This window comes from Eutrema salsugineum, unplaced genomic scaffold (genome assembly GCF_000478725.1).
Source record: "Eutrema salsugineum unplaced genomic scaffold, Eutsalg1_0 scaffold_8, whole genome shotgun sequence".
Taxonomy (NCBI): Eukaryota; Viridiplantae; Streptophyta; class Magnoliopsida; order Brassicales; family Brassicaceae; genus Eutrema; species Eutrema salsugineum.
The window spans coordinates 11,842,082-11,869,781 of record NW_006256414.1 but is presented as its reverse complement, the minus strand read 5'-3'; the positions used below and the strand labels follow the sequence as shown (position 1 = coordinate 11,869,781).

The window sequence follows — 27,700 nt, the reverse complement described above, 5'->3', positions numbered from 1 at the left end:
GATGTAATAGATGGGTAGAGGAAAAAAAAAAAAAAGATTAGGGAGATAGAGATTCTTCTCTTTAACCTTTGCTGTTTCTTTTCATCTATCTATTCAGTTTATGCAAATCTCTTTTACTTTACTGCTTTTCTATTTCAAAGCCAATGATGATGTTGTCAAGCTCAGCCATGTATGAGTAGTCACCTTGCTGGGTGAAGAGGGCCATCGAAAAGGGGCCCCATGATCGATGACATCTAGGTTTTTAGGTTAAAGGATTTCGATTTTAAATGATTCTCCCATTCATCCAAATCTCAATGCGGTAACGCTGGAGTAGCTAACCAGTGTCCGATCCTAGGTTAAATCCGAGCCACGAGAGTGTTGTATCTGGGTTGCCTGAACTGGATCTTATGGACATCACCGTCGTAGGAGACGAAAGCTACCTATGGAGGATACGTATGCCGAGATGGATTCCGAGCTACAATGCATGATCTTGTTCTGGCATGAGAGCGAGAGTTAATTGCCAAGGACAAGTGATTAGATGATTAGGGTGACGAGAGTTGGCTAATCTTACAAGTGTCTATTGTAGTTTCAGAATCATAGAAAATCCTTACATAGATTCCTTGTGTCATAGATCATGAACCCTAGAGATGAACCCTAATGCCCAGCACCTTGTTTTGATCTATTTTTATTTCCTGTTTAGCTTAGTAGAAATCGTACACCAAAACCCCAAAAAAACCCCCATTGGTCTTTGAGTTCGATTACTAATCCTGTTTGAAGTTTCTGCAGAAAAGACAACTCTCCTTGTGGATCGACACCCTAAGTACTATAACGCACAGTTGTGCACTTGCAGACACTAGGGTTTATAAATTTAAAACTATTTTGCGACAGCAACTCTAGCTTGCATCATTAATTCGATTAAAACAAGATTTATTTAGTTTTAACTGAATTATATTCAATTAAATTTCTAAATTCGGATTGGTTTCATTTAATCATGATTTAATTTTGATTAAAGGAAGCATTTAATTCGGTTCAAACTGGTTTAAGTATTTTTTTTAGTTAAACTGTTTTCAAACTAAAAAAGTACATAAACCTTTTTATCGAACTGTACCAGAAATTTGAAGATAGTTTACAATTGAACCGAATAAAACCAGTCAAATCGGACAAAAGCACATGAGCCAAGAACGATTGCTGACTGTGAGACTATCCTCAACATCCACTGAATCACCAACACCAAAGTCTGTCGATTGCTCTATGAAAAATCTTATAGAATATAATATATTATTGAGTTGTTTTGATATGAGAGAATATATATATACATATATATATAGTGGTAACATTAACATAATGCTAATACCCACATAATGTAAACTTTCCAAAATACATAAGGAAATATGCTAAGAATATATCAAGATCTAGAGAATTCTTCTTTCGAGTTTCACAGGTTGATGTCATAGTCGGGCTTTGATGGCCTACAATACTTAGTTTGCAAGATACACATCGTGCTCCCCAAACTATCTCTAATACTCTCCCTCCACGATTTCTCCTCCGTCTTTGGATGAAAGATCCGGTTTCATAATATTAATTTGATCTAAAGTTTTCAAATTAAGAAGATTTCTCAAAGGAAATACGTAATGAAAATATAAAATCAGATGGAAAAAATCGAAATTTTATTGATGAGAGTACAAGAGTTTTTGTTATATTACTCAAACGTAAGAAAAGATTGGATCTTTGACTATGTCGAATTGTCGATCGTCCTCGGACATAATTAATGAGTACAACGTCTTTTTGTACAACGTTTTTTTGTGGTCAAGTGTTGCATTAACTCGGACTTAATTAATGAGTTTGACCATTCTGTTTAATGACTTATTAAGCTCATTAGGACGGGGCTCTAGGTGCGCTTGAGTATTAGCCTGATGAGTCTACGATCGGTCAAAAGCTAAACCGATACAAACCAAACTCTTAAGTGTTTCTCTATTTAATTTTTAAATTGTTTAATAATAGAAATGTTACCACGTTTCGAGAAAATTGAGACGCGCCCTTAGTTGCTTTTCCTATTTATTGTGCTTCCAATTATGTAATAAAAGGAAGACTAAGTTTTCTTCAAAAAAATGTGTTGTTTTGTTTTTATTGTGTTTGTGAACTCCTGACCCATGAACCGCAATATTCACTTTTGATTTTAAATCGGTTTACTGCACCACACTTTTAAATAATACTCTTATTCATTTAATAAAACTAAAGTCTTACAATTAAAAATTCATAACTCAAACTTAAAAGTAAAACTGAATCAAATTACGAAGAAAAATTAAAAGAAATACTGAAATTGAAATAAAGATTAAGAAAAACTCATCCCAAAAGCACACAACTTCGGACTACTTTTCGTAGCCATCAAGATCATAATCTTTTTACTCACCTGAAAAGAGAGACTGATGGGTGAGCAATTGGGAAATCACTCAGTAAGGACTAAATCCACATTCTCATTATATTATCCGTTTATTTCCAACATATCAAGCCTAAAACTAAACAAGCAACAAAAAGTGCTCTACAAACACACAAGCAAGGCACACACACAGGATCACCATGCTAACAAGGCATGGCAAACTATCATCATGCTAACGAGGCATGACAAACTCTTCATCATTCTAATGAAGCATGGCAAAATCTTATTGGTCACAAAGACATTTCATGTAGTTCGCCTCTACCACCAAGAGATGTGGATGATCTTTTCTTTTAGGAATGAACCCCAGCAAACAATAATCGAACCATTGTGCCATTTCTTAGGTCGATCACCTCATTCTAGCTACCCTACAATCATTAGACAATCAACGAGGTGACAAGCAAGTATGATGGTGTTTAATCTAATGCCTTTTCCTAATCAATTCACCTTCCCATGCTCTAACTATATGCATCTATCAACTACCTGAATAATTCTAGAATCAATACACCAAAAACAAACAAATAAGGTACTAAAAAATCCAAGATCTAATCCTCACCTTGGTAAATTTGCAGATCTCGATCAAGGAGACTGAGAATCAAAGGAATAAAGCAAGCGACGGGATGGCAAAGGCTCTCGGTGGCACCTCCTCGGCTCGGGTTTGGCTCGCGGCAACTCTGCAAGCTTTGCAAAAGGCTTACGACGGTTTGGCGGGACCTACGGCAGCTTAGGGTGGCTTGGTGAAGTCTCGGGAGGCAAGGGAACGTTGATCAGAGGCAGTGGCTGCTCCTGGTGGCTGCTGCTCCTCGATCTCTCTCTCTCTCTCTCTCTCTCTCTCTCTCTCTCTCTGCGGCTGGGAATTTTTCTGCAGGATCTGAAACAGGGCCTCCTGCTGGGCCTCTGGCTGGGCTGGGATGTTACAATTCTTCCCCGTCAAAAAGAATTCCCAGTCAAAAAGAATTTGTCCCCAAATACATTCCCTCCTCATTGGTTTCCATTTCGTCCGGAAAGAGTTCAGGGTACTCATATCTCATCTGCTGCTCCAACTCCCATGTTTCCTCGCGAATGCTATCTCTTACCCATCTAATTTTTACTATCTTGGTCTTTTTACCATCAACCTTATTCCCTTCTAAGTCGATTGGTGGATTAGGCAAAATGAACTCTGGTTCTCTTACTACCTTCCTCAGTAGCGAAATGTGCAACACATCATGAAGTTCAGACAACTCCTGAGGCAGTTGTAGTAAATATGCAACTTCTCCAATTCGTTCGACTATAGGATATGGTCCCATATACATTGGCTTAAGCTTTTTCAGCTTCTGGTGCCTCTTATTTCCTCTGAAGACTCTCAGCTTCAGGTACACTTCATCTCCTACTTCTAATGACAATTCATTCTGGCGCATATCTGCATAACTCTTATGGCGATCATGAGCCTCTTTTATCCTTGACTTAAGAAACTCCACCTGCTCGGCGGCATCGTTACCAATTCAGGATTCATTTCCCTTATTTCTCCCACACTGGTCCAGCAGTGGGGTGTATGGCATGGTCTTCCATACAGAGCCATTTTGATGCTAGCATGATAACTGTTATTGTAAGAAAATGTCGCTAACGGAAGATACTTTCCCCAATTTCCTTCCCAGTCAAGAACACAAGATCTTAGTAAGTCTTCCAAGGTCTGAATCGTCCTTTCCAATTGACCATCAGTTTGGGGGTGATAAGCCGTACTCAAATGCACTTTTGTCCCTAGCGCTTTCTGAAATAATTTCCATAACGCAGTCTTGAATTTTGCATCTCTATCCGAGACAATACTGACCGGAACTCCATGTAGCCTCACAATCACATCTCAATATTTTGCGCCAAATTTTTTGCTCCATCAGTTTTTTGTATTGGCACAAAATGAGAAAATTTAGTCAGACTATCCACAATTATCCAAATATGCATTCTGGTAATGGTAAGCTCTGAAGTAGTCCACTAGGGACCATGCATTCTGCCTTTACCTCCTTGCATGTTGTGCACTAAGAGATCCAATTCTATATGTCGTTCTTCATTCCTCCCCAATGATAGTATCTTTCAGACCTTGATACATCGTGGTACCTCCGGGATGAATAGATAATTTCAAGTTATGAGCCTAGCTCAACATTTTTTTCCTCAACTCCTCATCGTTCGGGACACAAACTCGATTCTTGTACATATAGGGTCCATTTTCTGCGGTGTGGTACCCAACCACTAGCTTCTCGACCATTTCCTTTAAAGCATTATCATTTATCTGCTTCTGGCTAATTTTCTACAGTAGATCCGCATTTTCCAATACCTCTAGCCCCGTAAAATTTTCTTCCACTTCTGTCTTGCTAAGGTTGTGGTTAAATTCTCCATTTTCGTTTCCTTAACAACATCTCCTCGGCGACGGTTCAAAGCGTATGCCACTTGATTGACCTTTTCCGGGCCATAGGCAATATCCAAATTATAATCTGCTAACAACTCCATTCATCTTCGCTGCCTCAAATTCAAATCACTCTGGGTGAAAACATGTTTTAAACACTGGTTATCTGTGTATATTTGAACCTTCTCTCCGTACAAATAAGCACGCCAGATTTTGAAAGCAAACACAATTGCTGCTAATTCCAAATCATGAGTGGGATAATTCAATTCGGGCTTTTGCAACTGTCTCGAGGCATATGCTTTGACTTTTCCCTCTTGCATAAGCACACTACATATCCCGTTTCGCAGGCATCAGTGTAGAATTCATATGGTATTCCTGTCCTTGGAAGTACCAGTATTGAAGTTTCAATCAGACGCTTCTTCAACTCCTCACAAATTTTATTCTGAGCCTCTGTCTATTCAAAATTGACAATGGCTTTGTCAACCTCACAAATTCCAGCACAAATCTGCGGTAATATCCAGCTAGTCCCTAAAAGCTACAGACCTCTATAACATTTTTAGGAACATGCCATTCCATCACAGCAGCAATCTTTTCAGGATTTACTGCTACCCCTTCTTCTGAGATAACATAATCAAGAAATCCTATCTTTCTCTTCCAAAATCTGCACTTGCTCAGCTTAGTGAAAAGTTGATGCTTCCTTAGCTCCTGAAACACTAATTGCAGATGCCAAGCATGCTCTCCTCTGTTCTTGGGTAGACCAAAATATCGTCGATGAAAACAATCACACACTTGTCCAAGTACGCTCGAAAGAGATTGTTCGTCAATTTTTTAAATGCAGCTAGCGCATCTGTCAATCCAAATGGCATAATACGAGGTTCATAATGCCATTTTCTTAATATCCTCTTCAGCCATTTGAATCTGATGGTAGCCTGATGCTAAATCAAGTTTCAAAAACCACAAAGCTCCTTGCATTTGGTCGAACAACTCATTGATTTATGGTAAAGGGTACTTGTTCTTAAACGTCACGTTATTCAGCCCACGGTAATCTATGCAAATACGAAAACTTCCGTCCTTCTTCTTCACGAACAATACTTGTGCTCCCCATGGTGAACTGCTTGGTTGGATAAAACCTTTGTCTGTAAGGTCCTCCAACTGCTTCTTTAATTCAGCCATTTCAGCTGGTGCTAGCTGATACGCAGTCTTCGAAACAGGGGTCGTCCCTGGTTTTATCTCGATAGTGAAATCATCTCCTCGTGATGGTGGCGGTCCAGTTAACGGTTCAAACATGTCCGCATACTCGTTGGCCACTACTATATCTTCCTATCTCTCCGTAATGTCTGCGTCTCTGGTCATGGAAATCATCTCCAGATACGCCTCACATCCTTTCTCCATTAAGTTTTTGGCGTGAATCATCGAGATTATCAGTACACCAGTATCCGTCATGGTTCCTTGAAATGTTAACCTTCCTTCTGGTCGTGGTATATAGGCTTGCGTCTTTTACAGTCTATAATGACTTGGTAGTGCGTCAACCAGTCCATTCCAAGTATCACGTCATATTGGCCCAACTTCATCTCCACCAAATTCTATGGAAGCTCCGCTCCTTCCTGCAGGACTGGCACATCCTCGTACACACCAATAAACTTTACCTGTTCAGTCCCGGCAGTCTCATTTGCTTTTAACTTCGGTTTGAACTTTCTAGGAAAAGTCCAACACTTATTCAACCTCGGGCTCACGAAACTATGCGTAGCACCGGTGTCAAACATAGTGTAAGCTATCGCCTCCCCTACGGAGACCGATCCTACATAATTTTATAGTTATGTCTAAGCACGCAATTTCCATTTCATTCAATTTCATAAGCTTCACGACCAGCTAAATAAAAAAGAAAACAATTCATTAACGTACCAGCGATAGGTTCTGTTCTTTCATTCTCCGTAAGTGCGTACATTAACGGTCCCACAGCTTGCCTCTTAGCTGGTGGTTCTGGTAACGGTCCATATTGAACTGCGGGAGCTTGCTGATTGGGAAAACCTATCTTGCAATCCTTGGCAAAGTGCCCACACTTCCCACATTTAAAGAACCAAAATCCCTTGAGCCTGAATACTGTCTGTCTTTGCCTTAAGCACCAAAATCCTTAGTGAGATGTCCATGCCTTCCACATCTGAAACACCTGATTATTCCACAGCATCCAAAGTGTCTCTTCTCACAGCGTTTACACATCGGGGCATTCTCAGAAGGAATGCTTCAGACATGTCCATCCAAGTCTTCTTTTGTGTCTTCTGAATATGCGGAGCACTACTATGAGCCTGAATACACTTGGTTTTCTTCAGCTCTTCCTCAAGACCAACTTCCTGAATAGCAGCTGTTTCCACAAGCTCAACCATGCTCAGGTACCTCCTGATCGAACAACAATTCTTCAGTTCCAACCTCAAACATTTCATTAATAGACGAATCAGATCAGCCTGAGTGAAACTCTTTATGGAGAATCTTCTCAACCTGTTTAATTCCTCTTGTACTCTCTCACACTGAGATTTCCTTGGCGCAAATCTTCAAAAGCACTTTTCATCAGGTCCATGGCCTCTGGTGGAAAATACTCACGAGATAACTCATCTTTGAAGTCATATCATGTCAGCTCATAGCATCCACGAACTCCTTCGACCAAACCTTCCCACCAAATCAGCGCATTATCTTGTAGGTACTGAACTGCTAACTCCCTTCGGTAACCTTCCGGGTATCTCATGGTCTCAAAATTCTTCTCCAGTTTCTTCCTCCAATTGTCAGCACTGACAAGATCAGACCTTCCTCCAAACAATTCCATGTTCATGTCCTTCTAGTGCCTCATTGCCTAGTAATACGTTAATGCAAACACATTAGACTGCACCAGAGGTTGTGGTGGCACAAACTGTTGATGATACGGCGGAGGTGCATACGGCTGCTGCACATTCATTGGCAGCACGAACTGCTGCTAAGCATTCACTGGAGGCAGCAAAAACTGCTGGTGCACAAGCGTAGGAGGCGGCACATTCTGCTGCTGAACATTCACTGGTGGGTTAAGCTCATCCTGCAGTTTACCAAACCTTACCAACAATGCAGCATGAGCTTCAGCTGTCACCTGAGAAGGGTTAGCTCCATTGTGGTTTCCATCCACTGGAACTTGCACATTGTTCCTGCTCTCATTAACACTTTTCCAACGGTCAAAACCGTTTAAAATCAATATAAAAGAGCTATCACGAAAGTTTCAAAAACGTCGTAAAAACATCGTCGTATATGACAAATCGTCGTAAAAATATCATATTGTTTGGGATGCTTTAAAATTATCGTAAAATAATATTCATATAGTCGACTGAATATTCACAACGAAATTACGACGAGTTTAATGGTCGTCCGATTACGTTGAAGTTTTATCGGTTTACATCGATATTTTGATGACCCTAATCATCGTATTATCGTCGTAATAGTATCAACGTAAATACGTTGCAAAAAAGTTCATCGTTTAATCATCGTATAAATTTTTAAATAGTCGACGTAAGTTCGTCGTAATATTACGACGACATACGATTTGTTAAATTAATAAATAAATAAAATTATATACTTATTTGTGTAGTGATTTGTATAGGTGTCGGTTTCTCGTTACGTTTCAAAGCATTTTGCTGATGTGTTATTATTTAAAACATCGCTGCTTAAATTTTGCCTACGTGTCAAAATTCTACTTAAAATAAACCCATTTAAAATTTTAGGATTCTTGAATTATTTGGTTCAAAATTTACTTAAAACAAACCAAATTTATTTAAACGGAACCAGAATTGTAATGAAACAAATTTTTTTTTTTGGGTTTCGAATGGTTCAAAATTCACTAAAAACTAACCATTATTATTTAAACCAAACATAAATTAAAATTTTAGTATTCTCGAATTATTCTGTTCAAAATTACTTTTAAATTTCTTAAAATAGAACCAGAATCGTAATGAACCGAAATCAATTGTTTTTTTTTGTTTTGAATGGTTTAAAATTCACTTAAACAAACCAAATTCATTTAAACCAAATCTTTTAAAGTGTTGATAGTAGGCATGTAGATTTCAAAAATCAATACTGGAAATCGCGGTAACAGGATGGAAACACGTTATTCACGTGCTAAAAACAATATTCATAGTGTTTCCAATAAACAAACGGTACGGCAAATTTGGATAACCGATCAGATTGATAAAATTATTTCACAAATTCTTAATAATTTGGGTAAGTGTCCAACTCATGACAGGTATTTAAAAAAAAATGGAAAATAGAAAAAAAAATTCAGAAATTTGGATAATTTCCGATAATTTTTTAAAAGTTTTCATTCTGAAATGGTTAATTCAGGTACCCTATCTCATTCCGCTCATTTCTTTACCATTTTCGTACATATTCGAACAAAATAAAATATAGTCTTAAATGGAAAATTAATAAAGGGATTGGGAATGAAACAGAAAAATTCCAAACAAGTATGTGTTAAAACAAAAAAACTAGTCCCAAAATGAACATGTCTGAATTACATGTTTATATCCCTTTTCTGTGATATGTCATCCGAATTTCGAAAGTGACCATACCTAAACATACATACGAAGTGAAACTACTATTTGTGTTTGCTATTAAGTTAATCATTGCTTATAATTGTAAGAGTATATATTCATAGCTTGATTAAGATGACACAAGTCACCGGGATCAGATAAATTTATTTTGCAATTAGTTTGTATAAGGATAATTGAGGATGAAGTTATGGATTAGGTTTACATAAAAATTCAATAAAAAACATAGACATAGAAAAGCATTAATGGATGTTTTAAACAACGATAATTGACTTCAGTTCAAATTTGGTAATAGTTGGCTTTTAGATGTAATGTGTAATTAGCCTTCTTCTTTGTACACATTTGTTGCTGCGAACTTTGGTTAACGTTGTGCCTCTAATTTATTTTTTATTTTTTCATTTAATAGGTTGAAAGGATAAATTTTTTTATTGTTCAAGCAAATCATCTTCTCTTTTTTTTTTGGTGATATTCCTAGCAAGTGGACTGAAACATACATTATAACAACAAAAAATGGAACTGGTTCAAGCATTTAAAATATTATAATTATCGATTCTAATAATAATTTGGTCATGGCTCTGGTGAATATTTTAGATGGATGAATTTTTGGCTTCTATATCGTTTATGCATTGGGTTTATACCATATTATTGTTTTCAAACTCTTTTGCGTTTTAATTTTGCTTTTATTGGATCAAATCTGAATTGCATGAATTCCTTGAGTTTTGATGTTTTGAAGCATGCCCTTGAGACTTGGAAAATTATTAAGGACTGGTTCTGTGGAGAGAAAACTCGTGATATTAGTGATAATGGGATTGTTTCTGATTCTGCGATGCTTAGAGAAGCCATTTTGGAGCATGGTGGTTGCTGGCACGGGTAATGTTTGAGCTACAATGAGCAGTCAGCTTGTGTAGATACCAATGAGGTAGAAATACAAAAGTTTGTGGATTCCTAGTATCTTTAGCTATGGGGAGGAAGTTAAAGTTGAACTCATGCAAGATAAAAATGAATTGCTACGCAAAGAGTCATTCTGGTCCGTAAAAGAGAAATCAAACTCAAGCTCTTGGATGTGGAGAAAAATAATTAAGTTGCGACCTATAGCCAAGTTGCTTCATCGAGCGAAAATTGAAGTGTGGGAAAGAGACTTCGTTTATGCATGATCATTGGTCTCCTTTAACTAGGATATGGGACATCTCTGGAGCGAGATCTTGCATTGGTTTGTCATCCACTTTATTTAACAACACAAATCTAATGGAGACCATCAGATTTTTTTTATACTGTGTGTATGTGGCTCAGGTATGAGAAGTGATGGCATGCATTCACAACATGATACGCATGATACCAATGAATATAACTCGACAAATCATGGGGTGTAGATAAATTCTTTTTGTTATAGCTATATAAGGAGCATTGATAAAATTATTGAATGGATTCTCATTAAAAAATTAATCAAAAAATAGACAGGGAAAAGGAAAAGCATTGATAATATTTTAAATAATAATAATCAGATTTTGTACCAATACTTTTTGGAGGAAAGACCTAACGGTATGAACATTTAATTCTTTCAACCTCCAACTTAATGGGGCCATCAATATATCGAACTTGACTAGAAATTTTCAGATTTTGCAATGTTTGATACAATAACGGTTTGTTTGTCATTTGAATGTGTTTGAGATAGTTGTATGAACATCTTTGCTCATAAAAATTAATTCAAAATATAGCCTCATTCACTCTTGGTCTCGAGAATTCTGTTTTGCAGGTCATGGAACTTACCTGAGCACTTCACATGAGCACTATGCTGAAGAAACTCATGCAAAGAACCACAAGTATGATGATGATTCCTCTGCCACAGAGACAGACAGCAGCCATGAGACATAAGCGCCCATCCATCACCTCATCATACCCACGGTTCTACATCATTTTCTTTTCTTTTCTTTAGACTCTTTTGTTTTTATTTATCATCTTCTCACCAACTTTTTCACACTGGGGACAGTGTGATTTAAGTCTGGGGGAGGATGTTCATCTTTTACTAATAAAATTTGGTTTGTTTCGAGTTTCTTTTTCATAAAATGGTCTTTGAAAATGTTTTTTAAAAGGTTTCCAAAAGTTTTTCAAAAACAGAACACTGATTTCAAAACAGGAACACCAAAAACAAAACTCTGATGAATAAGACCCATGTGCTTCTAATGATAGTTTTCTTTTGTGGTTAGTACTATACTAGGCGGTAGCTAGATTACTTGCACAACGAACTCCCACCAGAAGATTTCTATTCATGGAGATCTTTTCTGCCAGGATATACTAGCTCATTTCACTTGAACATAATCTTGACATCTAATTTTCTCATCATTGGTTTTAGCAGGCATCATGATATAAATTTTAGGACATCTTTACATCATTGTTACCTCTCTTTGTTGTCCTAGATGGCCAGTTCATCTTAGCTGGTACCATACCCTTTACCCAAAACCATCATTTCAAACTTCATGCATTCTCTTTTTAGCTCTTTTGGCAGATATGTGCAAAAACGCCGGAGAGGGAGGAACAACATGGTTTTCAGTCACTCAGGAGAAAGACTGAAGGAATTTGGGAAAGTGGAGCTCAATGGCGCCTCAAAAAGCTCAATCATAAAGGTAAATTTCGTGCTCCCTAAGACTCTATGTCAAAAGGCTGTTTCCCCTTTCTAAAAAAAAAAGAGAAAAAAAGAGAAAAAGAATGAAAGGAAAGGAAACCAAAAGCCTAAAGAGTCTAGGATAGCCGAAATTATTTGAAGCAAAGGCTACAAGTATTCATTGGTGGATCATTGGTTTTAAAACCTGGACAAAAATCTAAGTCTAGGGAGTCATGAGGAGAACCTGAAGAAAGGAGATCAAAAATCTTAAGGCAAGAAGAATGTGACTGGAAACTGTGGGGGCATCAATAGTTCCATCCTCTCTTATTGTTTTGCATAATGTCTTGTCTCTCCACAAAAAGGTAACCCTAAACACATCAAACCTCACCCCTGAAAGAGCCATTTTGAATGCATAGCCTTGATTGCTTTACTAAAATCCTTCTGATGAGAACCACTGGAACTTTTGAATGAATGTTAAGAGGTAGTTAACTGGAAGATAGGTTTAAGTGTCTAGACTTTCGCATGACGGATCAACGGACTAGTTATGACTATATTTTGGTGAGAATTTTCTAGACTATACCTGATCTGAGCATAATGACTAACTTTGGTTTAAGAAGCATGGTCTCTGGGATTTTGTTAGTTCCTGCGATTTTCAAACCTCTTTTCCAGGTTCAGATCTTTTGTTTTGTTTGAGGACAAACAAAGATTTAAGTATGGGGGAGTTGATAACACCTTATTTTGACCATATTTATGGATCACTTTCAGTATCTTATGCAGGTGTTTTCAATCACTTTTGAAGGTTTTATAAGTGTTTTCCATGTTTTAGAGTTTTAAAAGAATATTCAGGTCTCTTAGGCAAAAACAATGCAAATTGGAAAAAAATCCACTTTTGGCCAATTTCGGACCGTCAGAACTTGCACATCCGATGAAGACCTTTTCACCGTCTGCTCAAGCTCAAATTTGCACACATGATAGATGACACAACCAGCGTTCCAATACAAGTGAAATCAAAGCAATCTAACGGTTTGATCATAAATTATTTCTAATTTACTGAAGACATGTTCTGCAGTCTCGCGAAAGAAGCAAGAGAAGGAATGAAGTTTGGAGATCATAGACCAACCACCGCGGTCCAGGAGCTCGTGACCGCGGTGAACAACATCCTAACCACGCCTCAGAGCGTCCAGCCATGGTGGACCCATATTTACCAGCCTTGGAGAGCCCAACTCTGCGAGAAGCCCATAAACAGCCCAACAGCCTGTTTTCTAGCCCAACTCATTCTCTCTGAAAAAGAAGCCCTAAAGACGACCAGAAACACTTGGAGACCTATACATATGTATTTTAGAAGACCTAATTTCGTGTGTGCTCCTTTCCCCTTGATAGGGAGGCACCAAACTTTTGTTTGTTAGGTTTAGATTAGGGAGATAGAGATTGTTCTCTTGAACCTTTGCTGTTTCTTTTCGTCTATCTATTCAGTTTATGCAATCTCTTTTACTTTACTGCTTTTCTAATTCAAAACCAATGATGATGTTGTCAAACTCAGCCGTGTATGAGTAGTCACCTTGCTGGGTGAAGAGGGCCATCGAAAAGGTGTCCCATGACCGATGACATCTAGGTGTTTAGGTTAAAGGATTTCGATTTTAAATGATTCTCCCATTCATCCAAATCTCAATGCGATAACGCTGGAGTAGCTAACCATTGTCCGATCCTCGGTTAAATCCGAGCCACGAGAGTATTGTATCTGGGTTGCCTGAACTGGATCTTATGGATGTCACCGTCGTAGGAGACGAAAGCTACCTACAGAGGATACGTAAGCCGAGATGGATTCCGAGCTACAATGCATGATTTTGTTCAGGCATGAGAGCGAGAGTCAATTGCCAAGGACAAGTGATTAGATGATTAGGGTGACGAGAGTTGGCTAATCTTACAAGTGTCTATCCTAGTTTCAGAATCATAGAAAATCCATACCTAGATTCCTTGTGTCATAGATCATGAACCCTAGAGATTAACCCTAATGCCCAGCACGTTTTTCATCCTTGTTTTGATCTATTTTTATTTCCTGTTTAGCTTAGTAGAAATCGTACACCAAAACTCCACAAAAAACCCCATTGGTCTTTGAGTTTGATTACTAATCCAGTTTGAAGTTTCTGCAGAAAAAACAACTCTCCTTGTGGATCGACACCCTAAGTAGTACAATGCACGGCTGTGCACTTGCAGACACTAGGGTTTATAAATTTAAAACTATTTTGCGACAGCAACCCTAGCTTGCATCATTAATTCGATTAAAACAAGATTTATTTAGTTTTAACTGAATTATATTCAATTAAATTTCTAAATTCGGATTGGTTTCATTTAATCATGATTTAATTTTGATTAAAGGAAGCATTTAATTCGGTTTAAACTGGTTTAAGTATTTTTTTAGTTAAACTGTTTTCAAACTAAAAAAAGTACATAAACCTTTTTATCGAACCGTACCAGAAATTCGAAGATAGTTTACAATTGAACCGAATAAAACCAGTCAAATCGGATAAAAGTACATGAGCCAAGCACGATTGCTGACTGTATACTATCCTCAACATCCACTGAATCACCAATATCAACACACCGGTAAATCATCGAATCACCACTAGCTCAACCAAAATTTTTGATCTGGTCAAGACAGCAATACAGACTGTCAAGCAAAGGGTGGGAAAGGCAAACTCAACCACTCCACCACTACTAGATCAGCTTTGAGCACTACAATCGCACCAATGACCGCCAGTATCCCCCTTTGACTCGTTGCTGAATGATTTCCGCCACAAATCAGGTTATAGAACCCCATAGCACCAAAGTCTGTTGATTGCTCTATGAAAAATCTTATAGAATATAATATATTATTGAGTTGTTTTGATATGAAAGAATATATATATATATATATAGTGGTAACATTAACATAATGCTAATACCCACATAATGTAAACTTTCCTAAATACATAAGGAAATATGCTAAGAATATATCGAGATCTAGAGAATTTTTCTTTCGAGTTTTACAGGTTCATGTCATAGTCGGGCTTTGATGGCCTACAATACTTAGTTTGCAAGATACACATCGTGCTCTCCAAACTATCTCTAATACTCTCCCTCCACGATTTCTCCTCCGTCTTTGGATGAAAGATCCGGTTTCATAATATTAATTTGATCTAAAGTTTTCGAATTATGAAGATTTCTCAAAGGAAATACGTAATGAAAATATAAAATCAGATGGAAAAAATCGAAATTTTATTGATGAGAGTACAAGAGATTTTGTTATATTACTCAAATGAGTACAACGTCTTTTTGTACAACGTTTTTTTGTGGTCAAGTGTTGCATTAACTCGGACATAATTAATGAGTTTGACCATTCCGTTTAATGACTTATTAAGCTCATAAGGACGGGGCTCTAGGTGCGCTTGAGTATTAGCCTGATGTGTCTACACGATCGGTCAAAAGCTAAACCGATACAAACCAAACTCTTAAGTGCTTCTCTATTTCATTTTTAAATTGTTTAATAATAGAAATGTTACCACGTTTCGAGAAAATTGAGACGCGCCCTTAGTTGCTTTTCCCATTTTTTGTACTTCCAATTATGTAATAAAAGGAAGACTAAGTTTTCTTCAGAAAAATGTGTTGTTTTGTTTTTATTGTGTGTGTGAACCCCCCGACCCCTGAACCGCAATATTGACTTTTGATTTTAAATCGGTTTACTGTCTTTATTAATTAAATAACCACACTTTTAAATAATACTCCTATTCATTTAATAAAACTAAAGTCTTGCAATTAAAAATTCATAACTCAAACTTAAAAGTAAAACTGAATAATATTATGAAGAAGAATTTAAAAGAAATACTGAAATTAAAATGAAGATTAAGAAAAACTCATCCCAAAAGCACACAACTTCGGACTACTCCTCGTAGCCATCAAGATCATAATCTTCATACAAAGACATTTCATGTAGTTCGCCTCTACCACCAAGAGATGTGGATGATCTTTTCTTTTAGGATAGAACCCCAGCAAACAATAATCGAACCATTGTGCCATTTCTTAGGTCGATCACCTCATTCTATCTCTTACCCATCTAATTGTTACTATCTTGGTCTTCTTACCATCAACCTAATTCCCTTTTAAGTCGATTGGCAGATTAGGCAAAATGAACTCTGGTTCTCTTACTACCTTCCTAAGTAGCGAATTGTGCAAAACATCATGAAGTTCATACAACTCCTGAGGCATTTGTAGTGAATATGCTACTTCTCCAATTCTTTCGACTATAGGATATGGTCCCATATACCTTGGCTTAAGCTATTTCAGCTTCTGGTGCCTCTCATTTCCTCTGAAGACTCTCAGCTTCAGGTACACTTCATCTCCTACTTCAAATGACAATTCAATCTGGCGCATATCTGCATAACTCTTCTGGCGATCATGAGCCTCTTTTATCCTTGACTTAAGCAACTCCACCTGCTCGGCGGCATCGTTGCCAATTCAGGATTCATTTCCCCTATTTCTCCCACACTGGTCCAGCAGTGGGTTGTACGGCATGGTCTTCCATACAGTCATTCGTACGGAGCCATTTTGATGCTAGCATGATAACTGTTATTGTAAAAAATGTCGCTAACGGAAGATACTTTCCCCAATTTCCTTCCCAGTCAAGAACACAAGATCTTAGTAAGTCTTCCAAGGTCTGAATCATCCTTTCCAATTGACCATCAGTTTGGGGGTTATAAGCCGTACTCAAATGCACTTTTGTCCCTAGCGCTTTCTGAAATAATTTCCATAACACAGCCTTGAATTTTGCATCTCTATCCGAGACAATACTGACCGGAACTCCATGTAGCCTCACAATCCCATCTAAATATTTTTGCGCCAAAATTTTTGCTCCATCAGTTTTTTGTATTGGCACAAAATGAGAAGATTTAGTCAGACGATCCACAATTACCCAAATTTGCATTCTGGTAATGGTAAGCTCTTAAGTAGTCCACTAGGGACCATGCATTCTGCATTTACCTCCTTGCATGTTGCGCACTAAGAGATCCAATTCTATATGTCATTCTTCATTCCTCCCCAATGATAGTATCTTTTCAGATCTTGATACATCTTGGTACCATCGGGATGAATAGATAATTTCAAGTTATGAGCCTAGCTCAACATTTTTTCCTCAACTCCTCATCGTTCGGACACAAACTCGATTCTTGTACATATAGGATCCATTTTCTGCGGTGTGGTACCTAACCACTTGCTTCTCGACCATTTCCTTTAAAGCATTATCATTTATCTGCTTCTGGCTAATTTTCTACAGTAGATCCGCATTTTCCAATGCCTCTAGCCCCGTAAAATTTTCTTCCACTTCTGTCTTGCTAAGGTTACGGTTAAATTCTCCATTTTCGTTTCCTTAACAACATCTCCTCTGCGACGGAGCGTATGCCACTTGATTGATCTTTTCCGGGCGATAGGCAATATCCAAATCATAATCTGCTAACAACTCAATTCATCTTCGCTGCCTCAAATTCAAATCACTCTGGGTGAAAACATGTTTTAATCTCTGGTTATCTGTGTATATTTGAACCTTCTTTCCGTACAAATAAGCACGCCAGATTTTGAAAGCAAACAAAATTGCTGATAACTCCAAATCATGAGTGGGATAATTCAATTCGGGCTTTTGCAACTGTCTCGAGGCATATGCTTTGACTTTCCCCTCTTGCATAAGCACACTACCTATCCCGTTTCGCAGGCATCAGTGTAGAATTCATATGGTATTCCTGTCCTTGGAAGTACCAGTATTGAAGTTTCAATCAGACGCTTCTTCAACTCCTCACAAATTTTATTCTGAGCCTCTGTCTATTCAAAATTGACAATGGCTTTGTCAACCTCACAAATTCCAGCACAAATCTGCGGTAATATCCAGCTAGTCCCTAAAAGCTACAGACCTCTATAACATTTTTAGGAACAGGCCATTCCATCACATACAGCAATCTTTTCTGGATTTACTGCTACCCCTTCTTCTGATATAACATAATCGAGAAATCCTATCTTTCTCTGCCAAAATCTGCACTTGCTCAGCTTAGTGAAAAGTTGATGCTTCCTTAGCTCCTGAAGCACTAATTGCAGATGCCAAGCATGCTCTCCTCTGTTCTTAAGTAGACCAAAATATCATCGATGAAAACAATCACACACTTGTCCAAGTACGCTCGAAAGAGCTTGTTCTTCAATTTTTTAAATGCAGCTAGCGCATCTGTCAATCCAAATGGCATAATACGAGGTTCATAATGCCATTTTCTTAATATCCTCTTCAGCCATTTGAATCTGATGGTAGCCTGATGCTAAATCAAGTTTCAAAAACCACAAAGCTCCTTGCATTTGGTCCAACAACTCATTTATTTATGGTAAAAGGTACTTGTTCTTAAATGTCACCTTATTCAGCCCTCGGTAATCTATGCAAATACGAAAACTCTCGTCCTTCTTCTTCATGAACAATACTTGTGCTCCCCATGGTGAACTGCTTGGTTGGATAAAACCTTTGTCTGTAAGGTCCTCCAACTTCTTCTTTAATTCTGCCATTTCAGCTGGTGCTAGCTGATACGCAGACTTCGAAACAGGGGCCATCCCTGGTTTTATCTTGATAGTGAAATCATCTCCTCGTGATGGTGGCGGTCCAGTTAATGGTTCGAACATGTCCACATACTCGTTGGCCACCACTATATCTTCCAATCTCTCCGTAATGTCTGCGTCTCTGGTCATGGAAATCATCTCCAGATACGCCTCACATCCTTTCTCCATTAAGTTTTTGGCGTGAATCATCGAGATTATCAGTACACCATTATCCGTCATGGTTCCTTGAAATGTTAACCTTCCTTCTGGTCGTGGTATATAGGCTTGCGTCTTTTACAGTCTATAATGACTTGGTAGTGCGTCAACCAGTCCATTCCAAGTATCATGTCATATTGGCCCAACTTCATCTCCACCAAATTCTATGGAAGCTCCGCTCCTTCCTGCAGGACTGGCACATCCTCGAACACACCAATAGACTTTACCTGTTCAGTCCCGGCAGTCTCATTTGCTTTTAACTTTGGTTTGAACTTTCTAGGAAAAGTCCAACACTTATTCAACTTCGGGCTCACGAAACTATGCGTAGCACCGGTGTCAAACATAGTGTAAGCTATCGCTTCCCCTACGGAGATCGATCCTACATAATTTTATAGTTATGTCTAAGCACGCAACTTCCATTTCACTCAATTTCATAAGCTTCACGACCAGCTTTAACAAAAAGAAAACAATTCATTAACGTACCAGCGATAGGTTCTGTTCTTTCATTCTCTGTAAGTGCATACATTAACGGTCCCACAGCTTGCCTCTTAGCTGGTGGTTCTGGTAACGGTCCATATTGAACTGCGGGAGCTTGCTGATTGGGAAAACCTATCTTGCAATCCTTGGCAAAGTGCCCACACTTCCCACCTTTAAAGAACCAAAATCCCTTGAGCCTGAATACTGTCTGTCTTTGCCTTGAGCACCAAAATCCTTAGTGAGATGTCCATGCCTTCCACATCTGAAACACCTGATTATTCCACAGCATCCAAAGTGTCTCTTCTCACAGCGTTTACACATCGGGGCATTCTCAGAAGGAATGCTTCAGACATGTCTATCCAAGTCCTCTTTTGTGTCTTCTGAATATGCAGAGCACTACTACGAGCCTGAATACTCTTGGTTTTCTTCAGCTCTTCCTCAAGACCAACTTCCTGAATAGCAGCTGTTTCCACTAGCTCAACCATGCTCAGGTACCTCCTTATCGAACAACAATTCTTCAGTTCCAACCTCAAACATTTCATAAATAGACGAATCAGATCAGCCTGAGTGAAAATCTTTATGGAGAATCTTCTCAACCTGTTTAATTCCTCCTTGTACTCTCTCACACTGAGATTTCCTTGGCGCAAATCCTCAAAAGCACTTTTCATCAGGTCCATGGCCTCTGGTGGAAAATACTCACGAGATAACTCATCTTTGAAGTCATCCCATGTCAGCTCATAGCATCCACGAAATCCTTCGACCAAACCTTCCCACCAAATCAGCGTATTATCTTGTACGTACTGAACTGCTAACTCCCTTCGGTAACCTTCCGGGTATCTCATGGTCTCAAAATTCTTCTCCAGTTTCTTCCTCCAATTGTCAGCAGTGACAAGATCAGACCTTCCTCCAAACAATTCCATGTTCATGTCCTTCAAGTGCCTCATTGCCTCGTAATACGTTAATGCAATAACATTAGACTGCACCGGAGGTTGTGGTGGCACAAACTGTTGATGATACGGCGGAGGTGGATATGGCTGCTGCACATTCATTGGCAGCACAAACTGCTGCTAAGCATTCACTGGAGGCCGCAAAAACTGCTGGTGCACAAGCGTAGGAGGTGGCACATTGTGCTGCTGAACATTCACTGGCGGGTTAAGCTCATCCTGCAGTTTACTGATGGGCTTGCAGGCCTAAGGTTGTTTTTTACAAGCCTATTGGTCCTCCAAAAGTTTTAAGTTTATAAAACCCCAGTGTCTGCAAGTGCACAGATGTACGTTGTAGGACTTAGGGTGTCGATCCACAGGGAGGATATCTAATCTGCAAGAAACAACAAACTGGGAAGTAAGCAAACTCATAAACCAACAAAAGATTTAGGGTTTTTTTGTTAAGATCCTAAACTAAACATAATCTAATATTCACAAGAAATGCAATGCAGGATGAATTGTTAAAAGAACATCTAAAACATATCGACTCAAACTAAAGACTCTTAACCTCATAGGTGGCGATTTAGACTTCTCTGGTTTACTCTAATCGATGTATGGTGGCATTTGCAATTAGCTTCCGAGCAATTTATCTTCATCTGTTTCTGGGAATCTGCATTGAACTAGAATAGACACATGTATGATTAACCAACTGTCGTCACCTTAATCAATTAATCTCTTAGATCTAGCAATAAACTCTCGCTCTCATGCTAAACTTAAGATCATGCATTGAACATTGAATTCGTCTGCTCACATCTTCTCTATAGGTAGCTTTCGACTCCTATAGCGACTATGTTCTTCTGAAGCTAGGTATGGATGATCTGATACAATACTCTTGTGGCTCTGATCAATCCTAGGTTCAGAGAATAGGTCATGAATCTACTCTCATGCTTTACGAATAACTTAGAAGAGATAAGATCCATAATATGGCTAAGAACAATATAAATCCTAATCGATATATATGCTTGTCGATATCTTCAAACAACTTGACTCTCTGGGACAAATCTACATGATGCAATGAATGATAAAAGACATAGAAGAATGCAAAAGAATGAAACAGAAAAATTAATAAGATAAAAAAGGAGGAAGAACAATGGATCAGGGGAATAATCCCCATCTCCATCGCCTAACCCTAGAAAAACAAAGTTTGGTGGCTCAAAATCTCATTACAGGAGCACACACCCATTTAGGGCTGCTAAACAATGTATTTATAGGTCCTAAGGTCTTCCAGGTCTCATTTAGGGATTCTCTGAAGAGAAATGGTGAAGTGGGCTTTGATGTTGGGCCTTGTGGCTCGTCTTAAGGTCCACCGGGGGTGAGTCTTCCAGGGCAGGTAAAACATGCTTTTGCCGCGGGTGAAAGTCTTCTGGGACTGGTGAACTGGGTCAACTTGTTCTCCATGTATCTTTTGATTGTACCGTTGGATCTTTGTGATGTAAAGTGCTATGGAAAGCTGGTTGTCTCCTCTTGATTGTCTCTAAATTTGAGCTGGATCGGACGGTGAGAAAGTTTTCATTTGAGGCTGAAGTTCTGACGGTCTAACTTTGAGCTAAAAATGTGGATTTTTTCTATTTTGCCATCATATTCCCTAAGTTTCCTGAAAAAAACCTTGAAACTACAAATACATGGAAATCATAATAAAAGTTCCTAAAACAAAGTAAAATCTTTGAAAAAGCATTTGAAATCAATGGTGAAAAGTGGTCAAAATCAGGTGTTATCAGTTACCAAACCTTACCAACAATGCAGCATGAGCTTCAGCTGTCACCTGAGCAGGGTTAGCTCCAATGTGGTTTCCATCCACTGGAACTTGCACATTGTTCCTGCTCTCATTAACACTTCTCTCAGGGGATATGACTTGATCTAGATTCACTGGCGGGTTGACAGCAGGGGCTGGAGCATTTCTGGCTTTTGGAGGCAACTGAAAAGAATAACAAGAAAATTTAGCAAGCAAGCCAGTCCGGACCCATAAAGACTGATCTTCATGCAAATAGAACTCAACACATAACGAGAAAACCGATCTAGGTGGTGGTTTTATAAACTTTTACGAAAACTTTTCCCCCAAAAGTTTTGCCTGATTTAACTCGATTAAACCCAAATTTCTTTAGTTTTAACTGAATTATATTCAATCAAATTTCTAAAACCGGATCGTTTTGATTTAATCATGATTTATTTTTAATTAAAGGTTGCACTACAAGAAAAACACCTTTTCCAACGGTCAAAACCGTTTAAAATTAATATAAAAAAGCTATCATGAAAGTTTCAAAAACATCGTAAAAGCATCGTCGTATATAACAAATCGTCGTAAAAATGTCATATTGTTTGGGATGCTTTAAAATTATCGTAAAATAATATTCGTATAGTCGACTGAATATTCACAACGAAATTACTACGAGTTTAATGGTCGTCCGATTACGTTGAAGTTTCATCGGTTTTTACATCAATACTAGGTATCTGTCCGCGGCGCGCGGACACAATTAGCATACAAATTTCATTATAATTTGATTTTAAAATTTTTTGTAATATAATCATTATATTTTTATATTTTCAATAATTGAGACTAAAATATTGTATAAACATAAATCATAAAAATACTAAATATTTCTTATTATTATTTTAAATCGATTAATATCAATTGTATATTAGATTATTTAAAATTGTATGTACCTATTAAGTAATATTATAATAAACAACTATTAAATATAATTAGTAATAATAATAAAGAATAATTAAATTGTAGATGAAAATATAATAAAAAGAAATATCAAAACAAATAATAAGATCTAACACGCAAGTTTTAAGTTATATAAATACTTATACAAAGAAATTAAGAGAACACTTCTCCATTAAGTATTGTTATATATATCTGGTTTAGAAGTGCATTTTTATCCTTGTTCCAACTTGTGTCTAAAATGTGCTCCACCTCTCTCGAATCCTGGAAGTGTAAGAGACATATACATATTGTAAGACTGTTGTATATACAATTCTCCAATTATTATTTTCAGATTACTTACTTTCTCTTAAAAATCAGGGCATCATCAGTGTTAGGATCAAGGAAAAGACAGGAAAAACCAATTGCTTCATGTGAATGGATAGTTATTTCATCTACATGTATAAAATAATTGATAGGAAATATACATGCAATATAAAACATATATTGGACAAAATAAAAATAATAATGACAAATGCTTGATTGTCCATATCTTCTTTTTTATTTACACTCCAATCGGTTAAAACAGAAACCGCAAAAGGACCAGTGAATCATTTGGTTCTTTCTTTGATATCAGCGGCAAATTCTCCGTATGCGATACATTTCAACTTCACATCCCTTTGATTTAAACAATTTAAGTTACAAACTTTGTTACCAAGACATAGTGATCGTGAGAGAAAATATAACTTACTCGAGATCTGTGATGGTGAAAGTTATTTTCTAAACAATCTCTCCATCAGGGTTATTTTCTGTTTCAATGTTGCTAACATTTTCCATCACACCAATGAGATCTACAAATCAATTATGAGAGAAAATTTTATCATAAATGAACTTCATATATATATTTTTTTTTATATATGTACAAATTTATAGATGAAAACACTAAAACGAATATTATAATTTAATCTTACCAACAGGATACAACTGAGCGTAAGGAACTCTGTATATCTCACTAAAAGGGACAAATTTCATAAAAGGATTCATTGTCAATGGTCGTAAGCTTGAGACTTCTGTCTCAGTAGTGAGAACGATCTGATAATTGTGTCTCGTTGTCCTTCCCTCATTCTTCCATTCAAATGATATCAAGCCAAATTTATACAATTCAAACCACATTCCTTCAGTCCCAACACGGTAAAAATATGGAAAGGCAAGGTTACCACATGAAGCATTAATTCTGCAACCCTATATACAATGAATTTTGAAAAGAGATCAAACAAACAATAAATATAGACAAAACAGTTATATATTCATATAGATAATACTTACATTTTCGTCGAGTTCCCAAAAGCTCAACGTTTTTAGCCATAGTTTACTGATAGACAAGACTTTTTAGGGTCTCAGGGCTATCAATCCCCTTGTCAATGTAGCACAAAGAGGTTTATCAATCCAGATGTGGTGTTAGACACTAAGCTATATGATCAAGTTCTTAATTCAAGCAAACAAGAGTGGGTCTTGATTAATCTAGAGACAACTATAAACATAAACAGGATTAAAGACTAATGACAATGACAAATGGTGTGAATAAGATATGATGGAGGTATGAGATTCTAGACATGATAGATGGTTAGGGTGCTTTGGTGTTAAACTAGGAATGCTAATGACAATGATGAGACATGATTCAAGTGATTAAGAACTCTAATCTATGTTAATCCTCTCATGAAGGTATTAACCCCTATACTAATCCATTTTCAAACCAAATTCCCATTTGTGAAATATGAATCAATATGCATTAATAAACAGTTCTCAATGATCATTCAAGCATTTAACAAATCATTCCCATGATGAAAAATTACTTAAACCTCTAACACAACTCTTTCAGGAATTTCATCAAACACTTTTGGTGCATGAAATTCCCAGAATCTAGATCTCAAGTGATTATCAAGGATCTAGCATAGAGAATAGTTGTTTAGAGAAATGAACTAATGAATCTGGCCCTAAACACTCCTAATCTAACACTTTAGCACCCTAACCTACACATCTAGAACCTCATTAAGGTAACTACTCACTAATCATGATCAACACACTAGATCCTTTGCAAGATGTGGTGTTAATCATGATTAGAAGTTGATTTTGATGAATAGAAATGATGAACAAGATGGAAAGAAACTGCAAATCGATTTAAACTCTCTAAAACAAAGTGTATTAAGTCGTTTTTTCACAAAAGGGGGAAAAAAGACTAAAAGTAGATTAAGTGTTTTCTACAAATTAGGTCTAAAAACCTTATAAAGGAGACTTGGGCGAACCGGGTCAACCCGGAACAAACCGGGTACTGACCCGGCCTTGATGGGCAAAGAAGGGTTTGCCACGGTCTGGTGCATCCTTGGTGTGACCGTGGCATTCCTGACCGTGTCAAAGTCTTTACTTGTGTTCTTGTTCTTGGTTCCTTTTGATGCCACGGTCTGATCAAGCTTCATCTGGGACTCGTGGCAAGTTAACCGTGTCAAACGCCGAAGATGTGTAAAGGTTGCCACGGTCAAGCCCCCAGACCGTGGCATTCAGACCGTGCCAAAACCCGCATGTATGTGAAGTCCTTCCCAGCCAAGTATATGCTTGCCACGGCCAAGTCTCAGGCCATGGCATTGAGATCGTGTCAAAAGTCGAAACTGTGTAGAAGTTATCTCCAGCCACTTGTTCATTTGCCACGGTCAAGTCCCAGACCGTGGCATTAAGCTCGTGCTAATCGCCGAAGGTTGCAAGATGTTGCCACGGCCAAGCCTCACACCGTGGCATTTAGGCCGTGTCAATCGCCGAACGGTTGCTAAGTTCCTCTCAGCCAAGTGTGTGTTTGCCACGGTCAAGCCTCACACCGTGGCATTTATATCGTGTCATTGGCCGAGGGTGCACAAAAGTTGCCACGGCCAAGTGTGGACCGTGGCATTGAAATCGCGGCATGTTTAACTTAGTCATCCTGGGCTGTCTGGACCATCTCGCATTCCGGAGAGTGTAACTTCCTGGAGACCTGTCCGAATTGAGTAATTCCGGTTGCAGAAGACAGATGACTCATTTATCTCCAACTTTGATGAAGGAAGTTTCAGTGCTTGGGAAGTGTAAGGTTTCCTGGAGGGCACATCTTTGAAGCGCATTTACACGACCAGAGGGAGGCGCCTAGACATGTGTCCATTCCGGAGACCGTATCTTTCTGCTCAAAGCTCCGAATTGACTGATCTCGGATGTTCTGGAAAGAAGACTCAAATGTCTCTGATTCTCATGAAGGCCCCGGAAACTGAATCGGCCTGGAAGTGCACCGTCCTTCGCATCCTTCAAGACTGATCTGCTCGGTCCGGAATACCTGCGAGACAGGGGTTCCTTCCGACTAGCTTATCTCTCTGCTCACGCGTCCGAATTCCACGATTCCACTTGCTATGAGACCGTGCTCCAATTCTCTCCAACTTCTATGAAGGACCCGCCGTCTGAATCGGACCGGAAGGCTCCCCGGACAGGCGATTTCTGAGACTCGTTCAAACCCGGAGATTTTGGCCGATACACTTCGTTCGCGGTACATGGAAATGGCCGGTAAAGCTTCCCGCGGTACATGAAAATGGCCGGTGAAACCTTCCTGGCCAGCGAGAATGGCCGAAAATCTCCCAAGACCTAATTTTTCCACTTTTTCACTCTTTGCTCACCATTCCACCTCCTGGATTCATCTTTTCAGCTCCATATTCACCTGATAGACACTCAAAACATGCAAAGACTCATTGGGACCTAATGCATCTCCTAAGTTCTAAAACAAACCCTAAGGACCTAAAATGCATGAAATAAAACATGATTTGGAATGATTTATGCAACCTAAATGATGCAAATTATGAACATATCAACTCCCCCACACTTGTCCTTTGCTTGTCCTCAAGCAAAAAGAGCAAATGAGAGAAAGAGGTTGTATGCAATGGGAGTTCACATTTTCTTTTTGAGAGAAGTGATCACAATGAGAATTCAAGTTCATGCTCAATTATGCAATGCAAAGTCATACTCAGATATATGTCAACTCAGCAAGGAATCTCCACAAGTTCTTCTCTCTCTCAACTCTTCCACATTTATTAAGCTTTTATCAGGTGAACCTCATGATGCAATGTTTAAACAAGCTGGCTTGGCTAGGGAGAGGCTATGAGATTAAAATGATCTCATCAGTGTTCAAGTGGGTTAAATGCAGCAAAGGGATCTCTCTATGAATGATCAAACTTTGGCAGAATGCTAAAGGTAAAAAGCAACCTATGCATACAAGGGCAAAGACTCATCACACCCCACCCTCTACTCAAAGCTTCCTCACTTGCTCAAAAATCCTCACTTTTCACTCTCATTTTCCTCTCACTAGGGGATTTACCTTTCACATTTCCTCTCAAGTCTTGGAACTCAAACTTTACACAGCTCTTTTTCTTTTACAACTTCTAGCCTCTTCTTTCTTTCTTAACAAAACATTTGAGCCTTTTGGCTTCTTTTCTTCCCTTTTTTTTTTTTTTACTTAGAGGCTAGACTCTTTCTTTTCAACAAACCAGAGCTCACTTTCTCAAAACACCAAGACTGATTTCTTTTTTTTTCTTTCATTCCCCTAGCTATTTTCCCTCTCTCTTTCCCACTCATCTCACCTTTTTCCACTTGCCAAAAGGTCTTTTCCCCCACACTTATTCCTCGCCAAAACTCTCAGTTCCTTGATGTTGGAACACAGCACTCAATGAGACCTGCCCTTGTCGCTCTAAACCTAACACTTTCTGCTAAGTTTGATCCAAGGTGGCCTTTCAATTCACACACAAACATTGGCTTGAAAGAAGGATGGGTTCAAGGTATGGGAA

General features: G+C 38.3%; 2 protein-coding genes across 2 annotated transcripts; both read right to left on the bottom strand.

Moving 5' to 3' along the window:
- Positions 1-3,360: 3,360 nt before the first annotated feature.
- On the bottom strand, positions 3,361-3,810 carry LOC112088902. Its single transcript, XM_024159317.1, has one exon. The coding sequence runs from the start codon at positions 3,808-3,810 to the stop codon at positions 3,361-3,363; it is 450 nt and encodes a 149-aa protein (XP_024015085.1).
- A 15,106-nt stretch (positions 3,811-18,916) lies between these two features.
- On the bottom strand, positions 18,917-20,278 carry LOC112088901. The gene is made up of 4 exons (XM_024159310.1): positions 19,581-20,278; positions 19,448-19,500; positions 19,236-19,400; positions 18,917-19,131 (listed from the first exon to the last, which is right to left on the bottom strand). Exons 1-4 carry the CDS (start codon positions 20,276-20,278, stop codon positions 18,917-18,919), a joined length of 1,131 nt encoding a protein of 376 aa, XP_024015078.1.
- Positions 20,279-27,700: the final 7,422 nt, after the last annotated feature.